This window comes from Chiloscyllium punctatum, chromosome 38 (genome assembly GCF_047496795.1).
Source record: "Chiloscyllium punctatum isolate Juve2018m chromosome 38, sChiPun1.3, whole genome shotgun sequence".
Taxonomy (NCBI): domain Eukaryota; kingdom Metazoa; phylum Chordata; class Chondrichthyes; order Orectolobiformes; family Hemiscylliidae; genus Chiloscyllium; species Chiloscyllium punctatum.
Window position 1 is genome coordinate 23,878,291 of NC_092776.1, and position 18,155 is coordinate 23,896,445.

Consider the following 18,155-nt stretch of genomic DNA (forward strand, 5'->3'; position numbering starts at 1 on the left):
TTCAAGCAGTGCAAGAAAATTCATCCCACCCATTCTCTCAACAATTTTGTTCAGCATTCAATATTTCAGGCCCAAGTGTCAATTTATTACCTGTAAATTCTGAAGTGTCAGGTTGCTGAGCAATGGGGTACCACAGTCAAGCCTGAAAACTATTCCAAGCACAGGCCACCACATTAGTTAGGATGTAGATCCTAGCCAAGTACCTGATCCTCAGCTGAGTGCCTGTGGTTCCTACTGGGTCAGCACACAAAACAGGAGATAAATGATGGACATTTATTGAGCCTTGCAAAATTAATAAAATTCCTTTTCCAAGTTTTCTCTTGCACACTGATGTCAAGTTTATTCATCCAAGTATGGAGACAGAATAAATGATGTAAGATTCTACTTTAACTTAATATAGAAAACAATACCCACCTTGCAATCCACAATAACTGCAAGTTGTGTTCGGAGACGATGAAGATGTAGTCAACATTTTTACAAGACTAAAATTCTGCAAAAGACAAGTTTTTCTGCATATTACGAAGTTATACAAATATTCATTAATTGAGTACAAACTGAAGTAATTCAAATCATTGCAACTTCCAAATTAAATCTGAATTCTAATATTTAAATATGCATTATATACTAGAGCAAACAATACATTATCATAACTCAGTTTGTCTGACAAGAAGGTAAATTCACCACCATTTTATCTTAATCTTTTGAATTAATGGCTCACCGGTTGAACAAGTTATTTGGGCCTGAAGTGCTGCACAACAAACAGGAAAACTACTCCATCAATAATAACATTAAGGATGTCTTTGTAGCATTGGCATTTAATTCATCCAACCATAACGAAGCAATAAAGCAAAAACAATTTCAAACACTGAAGTAAAAAGGAAGTCATACGCTGGTCAGACTGCACCTTTGGTAGTGTACCAAGTTAATTAGAGACAATGTGGCTAAGTATTCAAACACTGGCAGCAACATGGAGGCATAAGACTCATCCCTAATTTAAGAGAGAAGGTCTTAAGAAAAATCTGGGCCGGTTACGCTTGAATAAAATGGTGGCAAAGAAAATACTGCTATTTGAGTAATTAAAAGATGATAAACAGGAGAAGAAAGCTAAATCCAGAAACTGTTTCAAACTAAATGGACAAAGAACAGGGAACACATGGACAGGATGGTTAAAAAGGTGTTTGGCACAATTACCTTCATTACTCAGTCCTTTGAATATAGGAGTTGCAAAGTTATGTTGAGGTTGAACTGGACATGGGAGAGGCATCTTCTGGAATACTGTTTTCAGTGCTGTTTGCCCAATTATTGGAAAGGTATCATTAAGCTGGAGAGGATTCTGAAGAGATTTACCAGCATCTTGTCAGGTATGGAAGGCTTGAGTTATAAATAAAGGCTGGACAGTCTGGGACTTTTTTCACTGGAGCATAGGAGTTTGAGAGGCAACCTTATAGAAGTTTCTAAAATAATGAGGGATATGGATAGAATTCATGGTAGAATTCATGGTCTTTTCCCTAGGATGGAAGGTTTCAAGACTCAGGGCCACATTGTTAAGAGATGAGGGGAGAGATTTAAAAAGACACGAAGGACAAATTATTCTACACAGAACGTGGTTCGCATGTAGAATGAACGTCCTATGAAATGGTGCACGTGGGTACAATTACAACATTTAAAAGATATTTGGGTAAGTACATGAATAGCAAAGGTTTGGAGGGGCCCGACAGCAGGCAGGTCGGATTAGTTTAGTTTGATACTATGTTTGGCATAGACTGGTTGGATCGAAGGATCTGTTTCCATACTATATGACTCTATGATAAATAAGATGACACAGAAGTGTTTTGTCCAAAACTGGTAACAGAATGGATTTCCAAACACAACGTACATGTAATATAAGAAGTAGTTTGGGATGGGCAGCAACTGCTGGCTGGAACAATGGTGTTTATTCATCCTATAAATAAACTGTAAAAATTCTTTAAAAGTTGAATGCTGTAGATTTTAAGTGGTTTAGAAAGGGGAACAAGTGGCCTGAGCTGTCTTTAAATAATGAGATTTAACTCAATTCATTTATTCGAAAAAGATACTTAATCTAAATAGTTTCACAAAAAGCCCAAAACAATGTAATCTACGGCAGCTTCAATTGCTTACACTGTTGATGTCTTCAGTTGATTCACACAGAGACGAGATAGAACTGACTGCTTGATGCTGTATTCTTTGTTCTAAGTATGAAAGAAGTTCAGTGATTTTGACAGTAATATCTTACTATGCCACCAGCACAGCACAAAATATTGTTAACACACGATATTGTTATCGTAACGAACAGGTTCAATAAGTACTCATGCTGTTACTAAGTACTTAAGAGTGATACAACATCTTCATTTGTATGGCTCTCCCTATTTTTCTGGTTTTCTTTTGTTTCATTTGAAATAGCTTCAGAGATCACTTGGGTCCAAATGATACTCATCAGCAAATGACTAACACTGAATAAAAAACACAGAAAATATCTAATAAGATCTAGAAATACAAGGTAAAAGCAAACATAACCAAGGTTAAGAGAGAAAGAAACAATGGGTAACATTACTTAAGTAGGGCCTTTAAGAGATGAAAAGTGAAATCTTACAGCATTTGTGGGGTCGAGAAGGAAGTTTCACCAAACTTGTTGCAATGGAAACGCAAGGGACCATACAACATTCGAAATCATGAGGTGGCCATTTGGCCCACAAGTCATCTTTGCCATTCAATAAGATCATAGATGATGTAAATATTTTGAATTCTGCATTCCTACCTACTCTCAAGAATCATCTGTTCGCTTACATAATAACAATCTGCCTGCCTTAAAAACATTTAATTATCCTGCCTTTACAGACAGAGTTCCAAAGTTGAACAAACCTCACTGAAGTTTCTGATGTGTCTGAAAAGGAGCCCCCAGTGTTTAAAATGAGTGTTAGGGTGTAAAACTTGGAAAATCTAAACATTATAACATACATTAAAGTTATTAAATATTTTGGTATATCCTGATGTTTTGAAAGATATTTTTATTTGTTCTCAATATTGACAAGAGTCAGAGATCAGAGACACTTGAGTTACAAGATATTAAATACCTCTGACAACTGTAGTAGCGTCTGAAGTCTGTAATACTAAGTTTAAAAGGAACAAAATCAGGCATTTGCAGAGATTCATTGCATAGTAAAATTCAACATACTCAGGAAAAACTCTGATTCATGAGAAACTGCAAATTTTGACTTGCAACGAAGTACTGCCTGAAACATTTAATAGTTATGGTTGTAAACTAAACTGCACACTGCCAAACTTAAATTTACTTGATATTGCAGTTCTTCCTCAAAAGAATCCTATCTGGTGCGATATTGGTGTTTGTTGATAAAATGAAGGAATGCAATCTTAAAAGGGAATGTGGCAACTACATACAGAGAAAGAGAAATGAGAAGGAAATCATTCTTTCCCCCCAGAGGTTTACGTTCACAGGCAGTAACTAGATGCAAAAGAAAATGGAGATGTTTATAGAAGGGCTTAGAAAAAAATACAGATTCACAGAAAGCAATAAAAGGTAGCCAAGTACACGTTAAATGAAAAGAAACTTACAAAGAAGAGAGGTTCAAGAGGTCAGAAAGCCAAATGTTTAAAAAAATGGAATATTTTTAAAAATTTTTCAACAGCTGTAATAAGAACAATGAGAAACAACACAACTTTTACAAACCTTTCATTAGGCCACTTTTAGACAACCAGTGTAGAAAGAATGTCAATCATGGACACGCACTGCGATACAAGCCACAAATAGCAATTATTTGGAAATTTGTGCTTTTCTTAGTACAGTGCAGAAAGAGGTCCATCAGCTTATGAAGGACTTTTATTAAAGAGAAAGTAAAAACGGATTTTCCCAGTTAGTTACAAGAGACTATTATTTTAAAATAATCAGGAGAGAGTGTTTTTCAAAACATACAGGATCTTTGAGAATGCTTAATTAAGAGCTGTGAAGTCATAGCAGTAATGAATAAGTGGATAAACATTTAAGGAAAGTCACAGAAGGTAAGAGGGGACAGGAAATGAAACTTGCTGGAAGGATCAAATGATCTTGCAGCTATCAGCAAGTTTTCATTGAGTGTCAAATTTTCTCCAAAAATATGGAACACAATACAAAATTCTTCCCCAAATTTTCTAGCAAATAAAATCATGAATGCAGTAGTGCTCCAAAGGACAGAGGTCTCAAATTTAGCAAACAGATGATTTTTGTTGACAGGTTGGAAGTCTGTTACAAACTCAAGGGTTTTGTGCATGACAAGATAGCCAGAGCGAGACAACAGGTGGGACTTACAAAGCGCTGCTGCATTGAGGTTTGCAAAATTAGAAGAACCCAAAATAACAAACATTGCTCAGTGCAGGAAAATGGAAACTCTTCTGTGGGCTTTGATGCCCAACTATAACTACCACTTACAACAGCTTGGCAATAGGCCCACTACTAGAAATAGCAATCTACAATCACAGTTAGTTGTTTCATCTGCTGAACTTGAGACAGAAGTCTCTCTCAAAGATGGACTACCCAGCCATCTGTGCCAGCGCATCTGGAATGCATTATGTGCTGTATATCCATTACCCTTCACAGATGGAAGGGTGTCAACAACAACTCTAAGTCGCAATCCACCTGCACTGTTTCCTATTTCTTATTATAAAAATTGTGTGAAGTTATACAATTACCTGTTATTGAAATAGCTTTAACTACAGCAGAAGTAAATAAAGTTTTTAAATCAGAACATATAAGCAATTACCTTCAATGTCAAAACTTGGTTGAATTTCTCCATTCAATTGTTGTAAAAATCCAATTTTATTTTTCTCATTGATGCTAGTTCCAATTGCTCTATTAACTTTCTGGTGAGTACGATCAGCAAAGTATTCTTTGGCTCGCTCACAAAAACTGAAATTTCTCTTTTTTGTGAAGCTAGTGATTCCATCTTCTGACAAAGGTTGACTAATTGCAAAATTAGGGTGCAAACGTTCACTGAAAAGGACTTCTGAGGAACTATCCAAGGTGCCTTTAGTCTTAATGCTTCCGATTCTTTTCGTCTCATTTTCTGATTTCTGATGTGACAACTTCACTGCATCAGGTTTGGAATAATTAATTTTCTTTTCTGACATACTTCGAAGAAATAGGTCTTCTTTCAAAATACCTGGAACAAGTTAAAAACAATAAATATTTAACTACATGGCACTGACAAAAGTAAGACTCACTTTTATCACTTGTTCAAAGTTCTTAAAAGGCCTTTTTCCCCCCCAAAAGTGATATTAAAAAAATCCTGCCCAATGCTCACACACTACTTGTCTTGCTGTTCTTGTCTAGGACAAACAGAAACCACTAAACCCAGAAGGTTACAAAATCCTGTAATCCCTGCCAACAATAAACCAGTGGATCAAATATTTATCATAAAAATCATGTCATTACTACAAAACGTAAATCATCCAGTCACTAAAATGGTCAAGAAAATAGCATACAGTTTAAACATAAGACACAGGAACAGAAATTAGGCCATGCAGCCCGTTGAGTCTGCTCTGCCATTCAATCATGGCTGATAAGTTTCTCAAGCCCATTTTCCTGCTTTCTCCCCTTGACAATCAAGAACCTGTCTCCATCTTAAATATACTCAATGACCTGAACTCCACATCTTTCTGTGGCAGTGAATTCCATATATTTACCACCTGGCTCAAGACGTTTCTCCTTACCTATTCTAAAAGGTTTTCCCTTTACACTAAGGTTGTGCCCTCAGGTCCAAATCTCCCCTACCAATGGGAACATCTCCTCAATATCCACTCTGTCCAAGTCATTCAGTATTCTCTAAAATTTTAATTAGATCCCCCCTCAACCTTCTCAACTCCATCGAGTACAGACCCAGAGTTCTCAAACGTTCCTCATATGTTAAGCTTTTCATTACTGAATCCGCTCCTCTGAACCCACTCTGCCAGTACAGCCTTCCTGAGATAAGGGACCCAAAATTGCACACAATACTTCAAATGTGGTCTGACCAGAGCTTTATCGAGCCTCACAAGTACAACCCTGCTTTTATACGCAAGTACTCTCAAAATAAATGCCAACATTGCATTTGTCTCCCTAACTACTGACTCAACCTGGAGGTTTCCCTTGAGAGAATCCTGGATGAGAACTCCCAAGTCCCTTTGCACTTCAAACTTCTGAATTTTCTCACTATTTAGGAAATAGCCCATGCCACTACTCTTCCTACCAAAGTGCATGACCTCAAACTTTCCTACATTGTTCTCCATCTGCCATTTCATTGTCCACTCTCCTAACCTATCCAAATCCTTCTGCAGGCTTCCTGCCTCAAATACTACCTGTCTCTCTACCTACCTTTATATCATCTGCTAACTTAGCCAGAATGCCCTTAAGTTCCTTCATCTAGATCACTAATGTATAAAGTGAAAAGCTGTGGCCCCAACACTGACCACTGTGGAACAGTCACGAGCTGCCATTAATCTAATTTAAAGGTTATAATAGAACACTGTTTATTCCACTGTCTTTCACGACCCCTACAGTAATTAGAATGACTGGACATTTGCACACCCGAAAACGTGAAGCTCAGAACAAAAAAAATACATCCTCTTTCAAATGAATATTTCTACCTCAGCAACAAATAACATTGTTTTAAAACAAAGGTAATTTTCTGCCTGCAGGAATTAAAATTATCATATGCACTCACCATTTCAGAATACAGTCCTTGAAAACATCAATGTATTGTACTGAAGTGAAACATGTAGTTAACCAGCATTTAGATGTACGAAATAAATTACCAACGATAATTACAAAGTCTAGTAAGTTGAATAGAGTAACAAGTAGATGGGCTCATGTAAGGAGTTAAAGTCTAACTGTAATTTAATGTGACACATTTATGAAAATATAATAAAATGTGCCTAAGTCACCATTCACCAATGCCATTTTAATTACATGAATTATAAAAAGTACTAAGTCATACAAAGTTAGGATAAATTTCATTTTTTTTTGTTCCATACACAGTTTAATTTCCAAAGTGGTTATGGGATGACACCACACTCTGCAGCTACCAAAGCAGTGAGGCTGTTGACTTTCACGTCAAGCTGGCAGGTGTTCAATCATTTTGCCACCATTCAAGGTAATACCAGTGCACCTCCGATGAAGCGTTGATGTTCTGTCCTGTCCCATTGCTTTTGCGTGTCTGAGTCTGCTGAGGTTGGTGGCATCATTTTTGGTTTTGCTGCTGGTTCTGTTTCATCGTGGTTGGTATACGATGGCTCAGTGGTTAGCACTGCTGCCTCACAGCACCAGGGTCCCAGGTTCAATCCCAGCCTCCGGTGACTGTCTGTGTGGAGTTTGCACATTCTCCCTGTGCCCGCGTGGGTTTCCTCCAGGTGCTCCAGTTTCCTTCCACAGTCCAAAGATGTGCAGGTCAGGTGAATTGGCCATGCTAAATTGCCCGTAGTGTTAGATGCATTAGTCGGAGGGAAATGGGACTGGGTGGATTACTCTTCGAAGGGTCGGTGTGAACTGGTTGGGCCGAAGGGCCTGTTTCCACACTGTAGGGAATCTAACTCTCCATGTTTGTTAATGGCGTTCTGGGTTGAGTGCCAAGCTTCCAGGAATTCCCATGCATGTCTCTGTTTGGCTTGTCCTAGGATGGATACATTGTCCTACTTGAATTGGTGCCCCTCACTGTATGGGTGTATGGATACAAGTGATAGCCGGTCATGTCTCTGTGTTTGTGTGCCAAGGTGGCTAATTTCCTTCCTGTAATGCTTTTTGCACTCTTAACATGGCATTTGATACATAAAGTTGGTCCTGCTGGCTGTGGTTATGGGATGCTTTATACTGGTAGCAATGTTGTTTTTGAGTTGATGGGTTTTCTCTAGCTGTGCGCTTTCAGGACATATCAAATTCACAGTTTAAGCTGGAGAGTGGGCAGTGCTGTCCATTTGTTTTTTGCAGGACAGCTTCTGTTTTTAGTCGTGATATCAGTGATCACACAGATGCTCTATTGATTTGTTTGTATACCTGGCCACTGAAGATGAAGTAGATTGTGATGCACAGATCAAATGGTTTGAGGGTGCCGTTTTTACTGACTGTATTGGTGCTGTAGGTTGTGTGCATTCCTGGTCCTTCAAGGAGCAATGCTAGTGTTTCCTTGACTAGGGGGATGCCTATGGAGATGAACAGTGCTGTCAGGCCGAAGGAGACCATAATCTCATCCTATTCTACTTTGGTGTCCTGGATGACATTGAGGAATTCTTGGGCAGAGTTGTCCACTTGGTGTTTTAGTCTTTAGTACAGTTCTTTAGCTAGTCTGTATGTCAGTATTCCTTGGAGTTAAACTATAGGTGTGAGAGGAGACCCTGGTTTGTATACCTGGGGAGTCCTTAGAAGCAGGAGCATTGGGTACCTCGTCATAGAGATGTACAGCATGGAAACAGACCCTTCGGTCCAAACCGTCCATGCCAACCAGATATCCCAACCCAATTTAGTCCCACCTGCCAGCACCCGGCCCATATCCCTCCAAACCCTTCCTATTCATACACCCATCCAAATGCCTCTTAACTGTTGCAATTGTACCAGCTCTGGCTTCATTTTTTGGAAATCAACCTTGTTAATTTCTCCAGTTTTGTGTAGATTTCTCAGGGTAACTGTGATGCGATTTTCCTGATGTGGTGATGGGTCCGTTGCCATGTTTTGCTAAGTATCTACTGTGGCGTGTTCACTTTCTCCAAGCATTCTGCTCATGCGTCTTTTGTCCGCTGGTAGGATTACAATCTTTGTGTCTCTCCAGAGTCCTTCTTGGGCTTTCCACTCGTAGATTGAGGCTATCTCCTTTCTTCCTGCTTAACATTGGAGCTACTGTCTGCCTGATGGTCTGCTCAGTTTCCTCTGAGAGTCCACTGCTCTTTTGAATGGCTTCTAACGCCCCTAGGAAGTCCATTTTATTGGCTTCACTGTGGTTCTAATTCAGTCTGTGTACCCATCAGGCTTTTTCGGTGTCTGTTAAGGGTCGGTCTTACAGGTTCTTTATCCAAATGTCTGATTGACTGTGTTGATCTTGTGGTGAGTTCGGTCAATTTCTCCTGAAGGACCAGTCTTTTCAGTGCCTTGGATAACTGTTATTTCATTGAGATAGCTAGCTCTAGTATTGTGGTCCATTCATAGTTGGTCGAGTTTGTGCAGAGTTTTTTGACATGCGATTTCCCTTTCATATTTGTGGAGGCAGTTGTGGGCATCATTAAACATAACTCGTAGCATTCTGCGACTTTTTTTTCCTGCTAGTTTCCGTGCTTGTGGGCTGTTGAGAGATGGCTTGTATTTTGTACACTGCAGTAGCAGTCCAAGGCCCCAACATCAAGGAGGAAGCACTTTGAAGCAGCCCCCACCGCTAACCGGACCCGGAACAGAGCAGGACGGTACAGGTTTGTTAGCCTTCAAAAGGCAGATGAAAGATGGAATTGAAGGAGAGAAAGAAAACAAAGATAACATCCCTACTACCTTGACTGCAGAGCAAGATGCTCCCCCCAACACTTGAACAAGACTGAAACATTCTGTGACAACAGCTCGTTAGTCCTCTGGTATCAGTGAAACATCCCCAATTGTCTCAGTTGCATACTTCCTTTATCTAATAAAACAATGTCTAGTATCACTGCTGCTTATATTTAATAAAATATCAGCAACGGGATAAGTTAGTTGGGTGGCTAGTTTGCAATCAACAAACTTGCATATATTCTGTTTTTTTAACCTTACCATTTTACACACAAAGTACAAAAAAGTATCATGTTAATCTAATTGAGGTTTTGCTTCTCAATGTTTAGCCATCAACAATTATCAAGTATTTATTTGACTGTTTACTAATGGTAAAGTACCATCACACCTTTCAATCTCATTTCCCAAGTTACTTTAATCCATTCACTCCCTCACACATTCAGCGCACTAGGTTTATACTGCAGCACGTCACACAAATTCAAAATGAATTTCTAACTTATGGACCAGTCCTTTGCCGAGGTTGTCCAACTAGGAGTTTAAAATTAATGCAGCCTGAATACACACAAGTCTCCTTTCAGGTTAGCTCCAGATGTATTGTTTGAAGAAATGTTCTCAAATGTTCACAGTCCATTAACAAATCCTCCAAACTAGTTTTGCATATTTTTTTTTTAAAATAAGGATAGATCATACCAGTAATTGACTGACTTCATGGCATCTCATTTTTTGCTTAATACTTGGCCAGTTTTAACTGTTAGACCCAATAATCCACTGTTTTCTAGCATTAAATCTATCCATACGTATTGATTCTGCTTTTGATTACAGGCTTTTCCTCACTACTGCCTGTGTCTTAATCAAATTTGAGTAGTGGACAGCGAAGGTTACCTCAGGTTACAACAGGATCTGGACCAGATGGGCCAATGGACTGAGAACTGGCAGATGGAGTTTAATTCGGATAAATGCGAGGTGCTGCATTTTGGGAAAGCAAATCTTAGTAGGACTTATACACTTAATGGTAAGGTCCTAGGGAGTGTTGCTGAACAAAGAGACCTTGGAGTGCAGGTTCATAGCTCCTTGAAAGTGGAGTCGCAGGTAAATAGGATAGTGAAGATGGTATTTGGTATGCTTTCCTTTATTGGTCAGAGTATTGAGTACAGGAGTTGGGATCTCATGTTGCGGCTGTACAGGACATTGATTAGGCCACTGTTGGAATACTGAGTGCAATTCTGGTCTCTTTCCTATCAGAAAGATGTTGTGAAGCTTGAAAGGGTACAGAAAAGATTTACGAGGATGTTGCCAGGGTTGGAGGATTTCAGCTATAGGGAGAGACGAAACAGGCTGGGGCTGTTTTCCCTGGAGCGTCGGCAGCTGACGGGTGACCTTTTAGATGTTTACAAAATTATGAGGGGCATGGATAGGATAAATAGGCAAAGTCTTTTCTCTGGGGTCGGGGAGTGCAGAACTAGAGGGTATAGGTTTAGGGTGAGAGGGAAAAGATATAAAAGAGACCTAAGGGCAACTTTTTCACACACTGGGTGGTACGTGTAGGGAATGAGCTGCTAGAGGAAGTGGTGAAGGCTGGCACGATTGCAACATTTAAGAGGCATTTGGATGGGTATATGAATAGGAAGGGTTTGGAGGGATATGGGCCAGGTCCTGGCAGGTGGGACTAGATTGGGTTGGGCTATCTGGTCGGTGTGGACGGGCTGGGTCGAAGGGTCTGTTTCCATGCTGTACATCTCTATGACTCTAAGATTCTGAAAACCCACAAAAACCACAGATAATATGGGCTCATGACCTAGTCAGCTGACAAAATCACAACATGACCCAAACAGCTTACCTTTACAACCCATATACTTTGAAATGTTTGCTGGTTTATTTTGAATTATTGACTTGTGACTGACATTAGGTTTCGTGGTCTGTTGTTATAAAGTTTGACCTGCCTGCCTTTCTTTAAAGAGGGACATTGACTAATATGTAATCGTTTCTGTGCCCAAGGAAGATTCAGCAATTGTTGTGAAAGACTCATCACCTTGGCACATCAAAATTTTGCAGTAAGTAAACGTTTGCTTCTGTGCGGGTTAACTATTTAAGATACCTATAATATCTTTTCTCAATAGCTGGATTTTTCCTTCATTTAGTTCACCCTCTAATTATTATTTCATTATTTTCTTAAAGAACCCTCCATTTATTATATTATCTGCTGTCTTTTTTTCAGTTATGATCTTTTAACATGCTTCATTTCTCTAATTCCAAGATGCAAGATTTGTGCCCTAGTTACATTGACATTACTTTAACCACAGTACTTGAAGCACAAAATGCATTACACATAAATACCAAAATATTTCAGCTGCTTTTTGATGTAAACGTTTATAATTGTTCTCAAGGTTGCAATACACACTTAATAAGCAATACTCCTGCAATGCCATTTCCAACCTGCACATGTACAGCATTGTTAAAACCTTCAGGGTAATATTCATGGGTACCAGGTAAGGTACTGCATTTTACTGTGTAATCTTTACACCCACTCAATATTTAACGCATTTCAATTCTCATAATTAAACCTTTTTTTAAATCTAGAAATCTGAAGTGAGTTCTTAAAAACCTTTCCCAACTTCAACTACAAGATCTTTTTTTCAGGCTTGGCATAGTGAAAATTATTCAGAGTTGCACAGGATTATTACCCTGCTATACTGGAAACAGTGGTTATCAGCGGTCTCCCTTTGTTCAACCTATATAGAACAACTAGAATTTTTCTTCAAGTTTCTTAAGTCTGTTCATCAGGTTCTTGCCTTCATCTTTAGATCATAAAGATGCCCTGTATTAATGAACTTATAATTCAGATTAAAAAGTCATTGACTTGATATCTAATCATTGTTTCTCTCTGCAGATGCTGGCAAATATATTGAGTATTTCAAGTATTTTTTATTTTAATATTTCTGTGATCATTTCAAAATATAATTCCCTGTTCAACACTTCATAAATACAACTTTTTGTCATCCATTCATCTTCCCAATTTTTGAGCATGCAGACCACACAGCATATTCAACTAGCTGGAAGTATAACAGCTCTTTCTTTCCTGTTAACCTGAAACAGTTATATTAATTATCTTATAACTAATGTCTGCGGCCCGGAGTCCCTTACCCCTACCTTTCAATTTCCTTCTCACCCTTAACTCTTTGCATCCCTATTCCCTAGCCTCTACACCCCCACATCCCTGTAGTTTCGATTCCCTGCCTCTCCTTCACCACAATTCCCTCAACTTTCATGCCCAGAATTTTTGCATCCAAAAAAGAAATTTGAACAAGTGAAACTGCCATATTCATGAACATGTAATTGTTAATGAATATCACTTCGACTAAGGGTACATGGTGTAGTCAGTTAGCGTTTATCCTTCTGCCATCCAATGATTAGGAGACAAAATATTTTGTCAAGGCATTTGCTATGGTATAGCAAGCAAGGGTAAGGTGCACCATTAAACTGAGTTACACTACATCATAACATTAAAGCAGCAATTCGATATATGCCTCATTACTAAATACACTGATTGGAAAAAAGTCCCTGCATTCACATGATAGATACAGACTAAATTTATCACAGAACATTAATCCAGGTAAATTTTAGCTAAATTACCATTTAAATGACCTGGTAAATTAATCACTGCCAAACAACATTACTGACATTGAAAACTTATTTTAAGTGTGAAAATCCTTTGCAATTTGTATAAATTTTAAAAACATGCTGAAAGTATGTTGTTTCTTTTTGTCTCTTAACTCTCTTCACCTTCCCAAACCTGACTTGACAGTTAACTCATCTTATGTGAAGAAACAATAGGAAAATAAAAATTTGCATTTATACAACATCGTCCACTACAACCAGACATTTCAAAATAGCTTACAGCCAAGTAATTGCTTTAAGTAACTGCTGTAATAGAGTCATCATGATAGTTAATACACACAGTAAACTCCTAACAACGTAAAAATTACCACATGTCCTATATTTTCACAACTTTAAGGGAAATACTAGCCAGGAAATGAGAGATACTCTCATTTACACTGCTGTACCAGTCCTAGTGCCATTTACCAATCCTTTAATTTGACTAGTCAAGCAGGAAGACTTGCTTGCACTGTTCCCTCACTGGCATCAAAATTCAGAACAGGTTGCCATGTGATCTTTTAACTGAACACGCAAGTATGAATTTAATTCATGAAAAATACCATGTAAGGCCCAGCCATAACGAGTTATGGTCCATTATCCATAAATAAAGTCTAAAGACTTTGTACATAGTTATCTACAGCACTGAACACAAGAAAATACAACCAAAGCCCAAATAATCACCGCCTAATGTGCCACCATTAGTATGAACTGCAAAACGATCAAACACAAGCTGCAGATCTATCAGGGAAATTGAAGCAGTCTTCACACTGTTTCCAGTGCTTCAGGCCAAAGCTTCTGGTCATATGTTATGGCTACTTAACATCATCGAGATCCATGTGGTAAGAATCTTCAGTTGATGCTAAAACTGAAAATAACTTTATATGCTGCAACTAGGAGATTCTCATAAAGGGGCTGAGACATGATTGGCACAAATGAGGAAACAGAATGAGGCTGGAGTAAAAGAACTAACGCAGGATAAAGTTATTCCCCTTTTCACACTGCAAACCCAAATCATCAATCAACAAAACTTCAAACGGAGTTGGATCTTTGAGCAGTGTGCTCCAATTATAGCAAAATTCTCTGCCTGTTACTTTACACATACTGTAGGGCCATAACTTTCAAAAATTGTAATTTCTGTGGCTTTGGTGTTCAGATGAATTTTTAATCTGCATATAAAAAATATTCGACAGGGAACAAAATCTGAACTCTTAAACCCAGGATGTTTCCTAACCCAGAGAATAATCTCCTCACGACAAAGAGGCTCCCGAAAAACCTAAACAAACAAAAACAAGCGAACCTCAAGCTAACAACTTGCACCTTTCTTTGCTCGTCCTTTCCTGCTAATGTCGATTTGGCTTGAATACCGAACCACTGAATTGGGGACCGCAACCAAATTCCGACAGTTTCAACCAAAACAGGTTAGGATTTTGCTGTTTTGGGCCCCCAGTTTCAATCTCCCCTCCTTGTACCATCGACCGAGGGGAGCCGGATCAGGCCATCCAGGGAAGGTTTAACAGTCAGAAAGCATCCGCCACGTGCAACATTGACCGTTAAGCCCGCCACCCACTCGCCCACAGCAGCACGTGCCTCTCACCACGCATGCGCCAAACCTGGCCACGCCCACATCCCGGCCACGGTTGGAAAGTTACAATTGCTTCCATTCATTAAAAATGTCTGCATCGTTTTGATCCTGGCCAACGAACGCGTAGCGATGCATTAAAGCTTCCCTGTCTCTGTGTTTGCTGCCAGGGTTCAAATCCCGCTTGTTCCACAGGCACACCTTAATGTTTCTGGTAAAACTCCACAACACCAGGTAAGACCATAAGACATAGGAGTGGAAGTAAGGCCATTCGGCCCATCGAGTCCACTCCTGCCATTTAATCATGGCTGATGGGCATTTCAACTCCACTTACCCACATTCTCCCCATAGCCCTTAATTCCCCGAGACAACAAGAATCTATCAATCTCTGCCTTGAAGACATTTAGCGTCCCGGCCTCCACTGCACTCTGCGGCAATGAATTCCACAGGCCCACCACTCTCTGGCTGAAGAAATGTCTCCGCATTTCTGTTCTGAATTTACCCCCTCTAATTCTAAGGCTGTGTCCACGGGTACTAGTCTCCTCGCCTAACGGAAACAATTTCCCAGCGTCCACCCTTTCCAAGCCATGTATTATCTTGTATATCTCTGTTAAGTCTCCCCTTAATCTTCTAAACTCCAATGAATACAATCCCAGGATCCTCAGCCGTTCCTCATATGTTAGACCTACCATTCCAGGGATCATCCGTGTGAATCTCCGCTGGACATGTTCCAGTGCCAGAATGTCCTTGCTGAGGTGTGGGGATCAAAACTGGACACAATTCTCCAAATGGGGCCTAACCAGAGCTTTATAAAGTCTCAGTAGCACAACGGTGCTTTTATATTCCAACCTTCTTGAGATAAGTGACAACATTGCATTCGCTTTCTTAATCACAGACTCAACCTGCATGTTGACCTTTAGAGAATCCTGGACTAGCACTCCCAGATCCCTTTGTACTTTGGCTTTACGAATTTTCTCACCGTTTAGAAAGTAGTCTGTGCTTTTATTCTTTTTGCCGAAGTGCAAGACCTCGCATTTGTTCACGTTGAATTCCATCAGCCATTTCCTGGACCACTCTCCCAAACTGTCCACATCCTTCTGCAGCCTCCCCAATTCCTCAGTACTACCTGCCTGTCCACCTAACTTCGTATCATCTGCAAACTTTGCTAGAATTTCCCCAGTCCCTTCATCCAGATCATTAATATATCATGCGAACAGCTGTGGCCCCAACACTGAACCCTGTGGGACACCGCTCGTCACCGGCTGCCATTTTGAAAAAGAACCTTTTATCCCAACTCTCTGCCTTCTGTCAGACAACCAATCCTCAATCCATCCCAGTAGCTCACCTCGAACACCATGGGCCCTCACCTTGCTCAGCAGCCTCCCGTGTGGCACCTTATCAAAGGCCTTTTGGAAGTCTAGATAGACCACATCCACTGAGTTTCCCTGGTCTAACCTACTTGTCACCTCTTCAAAGAACACCAATAGGTTTGTCAGGCATGACTTCTCCTTAATAAATCCATGTTGACTTGTTCTAATCAGTCTCTGCTCTTCTAAGAATTTAGAAACCTCATCCTTAATGATGGATTCTAGAATTTTACCAACAACCGAGGTTTGGCTAATTGGCCTATAATTTTCCATCTTTTGTCTTCAAATAAACCTGTTATCATCCAACAAGTTTATTTGAAAGTACAGACTGATTAAAAATACCTACTCTTGATTCCATTTCATCTTCTTAACGATTGCATGGGTTTTCGGCAAGACTATCCTACACAATATACCCACACACATGTATACTCAACCCAAAAGATTGTATACTTGTTTGTGAGCCAATCACAAAACAGCGGTCTTGTCCTGGTGTGGAGGTCTTCATTTTTGGCATCTAGTCATTCCAGCAGCCTGGAAGCCTTCTCCAGGATTGGTGGTCTCGGACTGGCATGGCGGTCCTTCAGCAGAGGCTTCCAGCCCAGTATCCAGCGGCCTGGTATGGCAGTCTCATTTCAGCTGCATCTTCAGTGTATACCGTAATTGCTAAATCAGCTTTCCCTGAGCCCAGGGGTCATTAACTGAACTGCGATGAACTTCGTCTAATTTTACTCTTTTTTTGTTATTATGTATAACTGTAATTGATTAAATTAGATTACTTACAGTGTGGAAACAGGCCCTTCGGCCCAACAAGTCCACACCAACCCTCCGAAGAGCAACCCACCCAGACCCATTCCCCTACATTTACCCATTCACCTAATACTATGGGCAATTTAGCATGGCCAATTCACCGAACCTGCACATTTTTGGACTGTGGGAGGAAACCCACACAGACAGTTGCCTGAGGCAGGAATTGAATCCGGGCCTCTGGCGCTGTGAGGCAGCAGTGCTAACCACTGTGCCACCATGCCGCCCCTGTAAATCCTGTCCATCAGGATTCCCACCAACGACTGATGTCAGGCTCACTGGCTTTTCCTTACCACCTTTCTTAAACAGTGGCACCATGTCAGCCATACCCAAGTCTTCATCTGTGACTATCGATTAGATTAGATTCCCTCCAGTGTGGAAACAGGCCCTTTATCCTAACAAGTCCACACCGACCCTCTGAAGAGTAACCCATCCAGACCCGTAATTCCTTCTGATTAATGCACCTAACACTATGGACAATTTAGCATGGCCAATTCACCTGAGCTGCTCATCTTTGGACTGTGGGAGGAAACCAGAGCACCTGAAGGGAATCCACGCAGACAAAGGGAGAATGTGCAAACTCCACACAGACAGTCACCCAAGGCTGGAATCGAACCTGGGACCCTGGTGCTGTGAGGCAGCAGTGCGAGCCACTAAGCCACCGTGCTGCCTGTGGACATCGTGGTGGGTGACTTATAAAATGTTTCACTGTATTTTTCATGTAAAAGTACACATGACCAATAAATTTTTGTTCGATTCCACATCTGTTCACATGGTGCATTCTTGTGTCTCTTAACTTCCTTTGGATAAATACATAATGTGTCATAACATTCAATGCTATGGGACTGGTGCAGGAAAGAGGTACAAGTGTAGATATACTGTATTTTTGACACTTTAGACTTGATAGGCCAAAGGGCCACTTCTGTACTGTATAATTCTATAATTCCTTTCCTTTAGAATTTCACCTCCCATACCCATCCTTCATTACTCATTGTCAAGACACTTCAGTCAAAAGAATATTTGTCCTTGGTGTCCAGAACTAGGAACCATTGCTTAAAAAGAGGGGTCATTCTGTTAGGACAGAGATGAGTAGATTATTTTCTTTCAATGGATTATATGACTTCAAAACTCTCTGCCTCACAAAGGGGAATTGGGTCTTTCAATATTTTTAAGGGGGAGACAGGTAGATTTTTGTTAGTCAGGAGAATCAAAGGTTATCAAGGGAAGATGAAAATTTGGAGTTTGAAAC

General features: G+C 40.0%; 1 protein-coding gene across 2 annotated transcripts in view; it reads right to left on the bottom strand.

Annotated features, from left to right (window-relative positions):
- The window catches only part of tdrd1 (tudor domain containing 1), a 94,396-nt gene extending 79,727 nt beyond the window's left edge, over positions 1–14,669 (bottom strand). The window contains exons 1-4 of one of the 2 annotated variants that reach the window (XM_072557371.1): positions 14,474–14,669; positions 4,773–5,171; positions 2,140–2,210; positions 415–490 (exon numbers count right to left, since the gene is read on the bottom strand). In XM_072557371.1, the coding sequence (XP_072413472.1) occupies positions 415–490; positions 2,140–2,210; positions 4,773–5,139 (514 nt within the window). In that variant the 5' untranslated portion in view covers positions 5,140–5,171; positions 14,474–14,669. Of the gene's footprint in view, positions 1–414; positions 491–2,139; positions 2,211–4,772; positions 5,172–14,453 lie in introns of both variants that reach the window. The other variant, XM_072557370.1, reaches the window with a different exon arrangement.
- Positions 14,670–18,155: the final 3,486 nt, after the last annotated feature.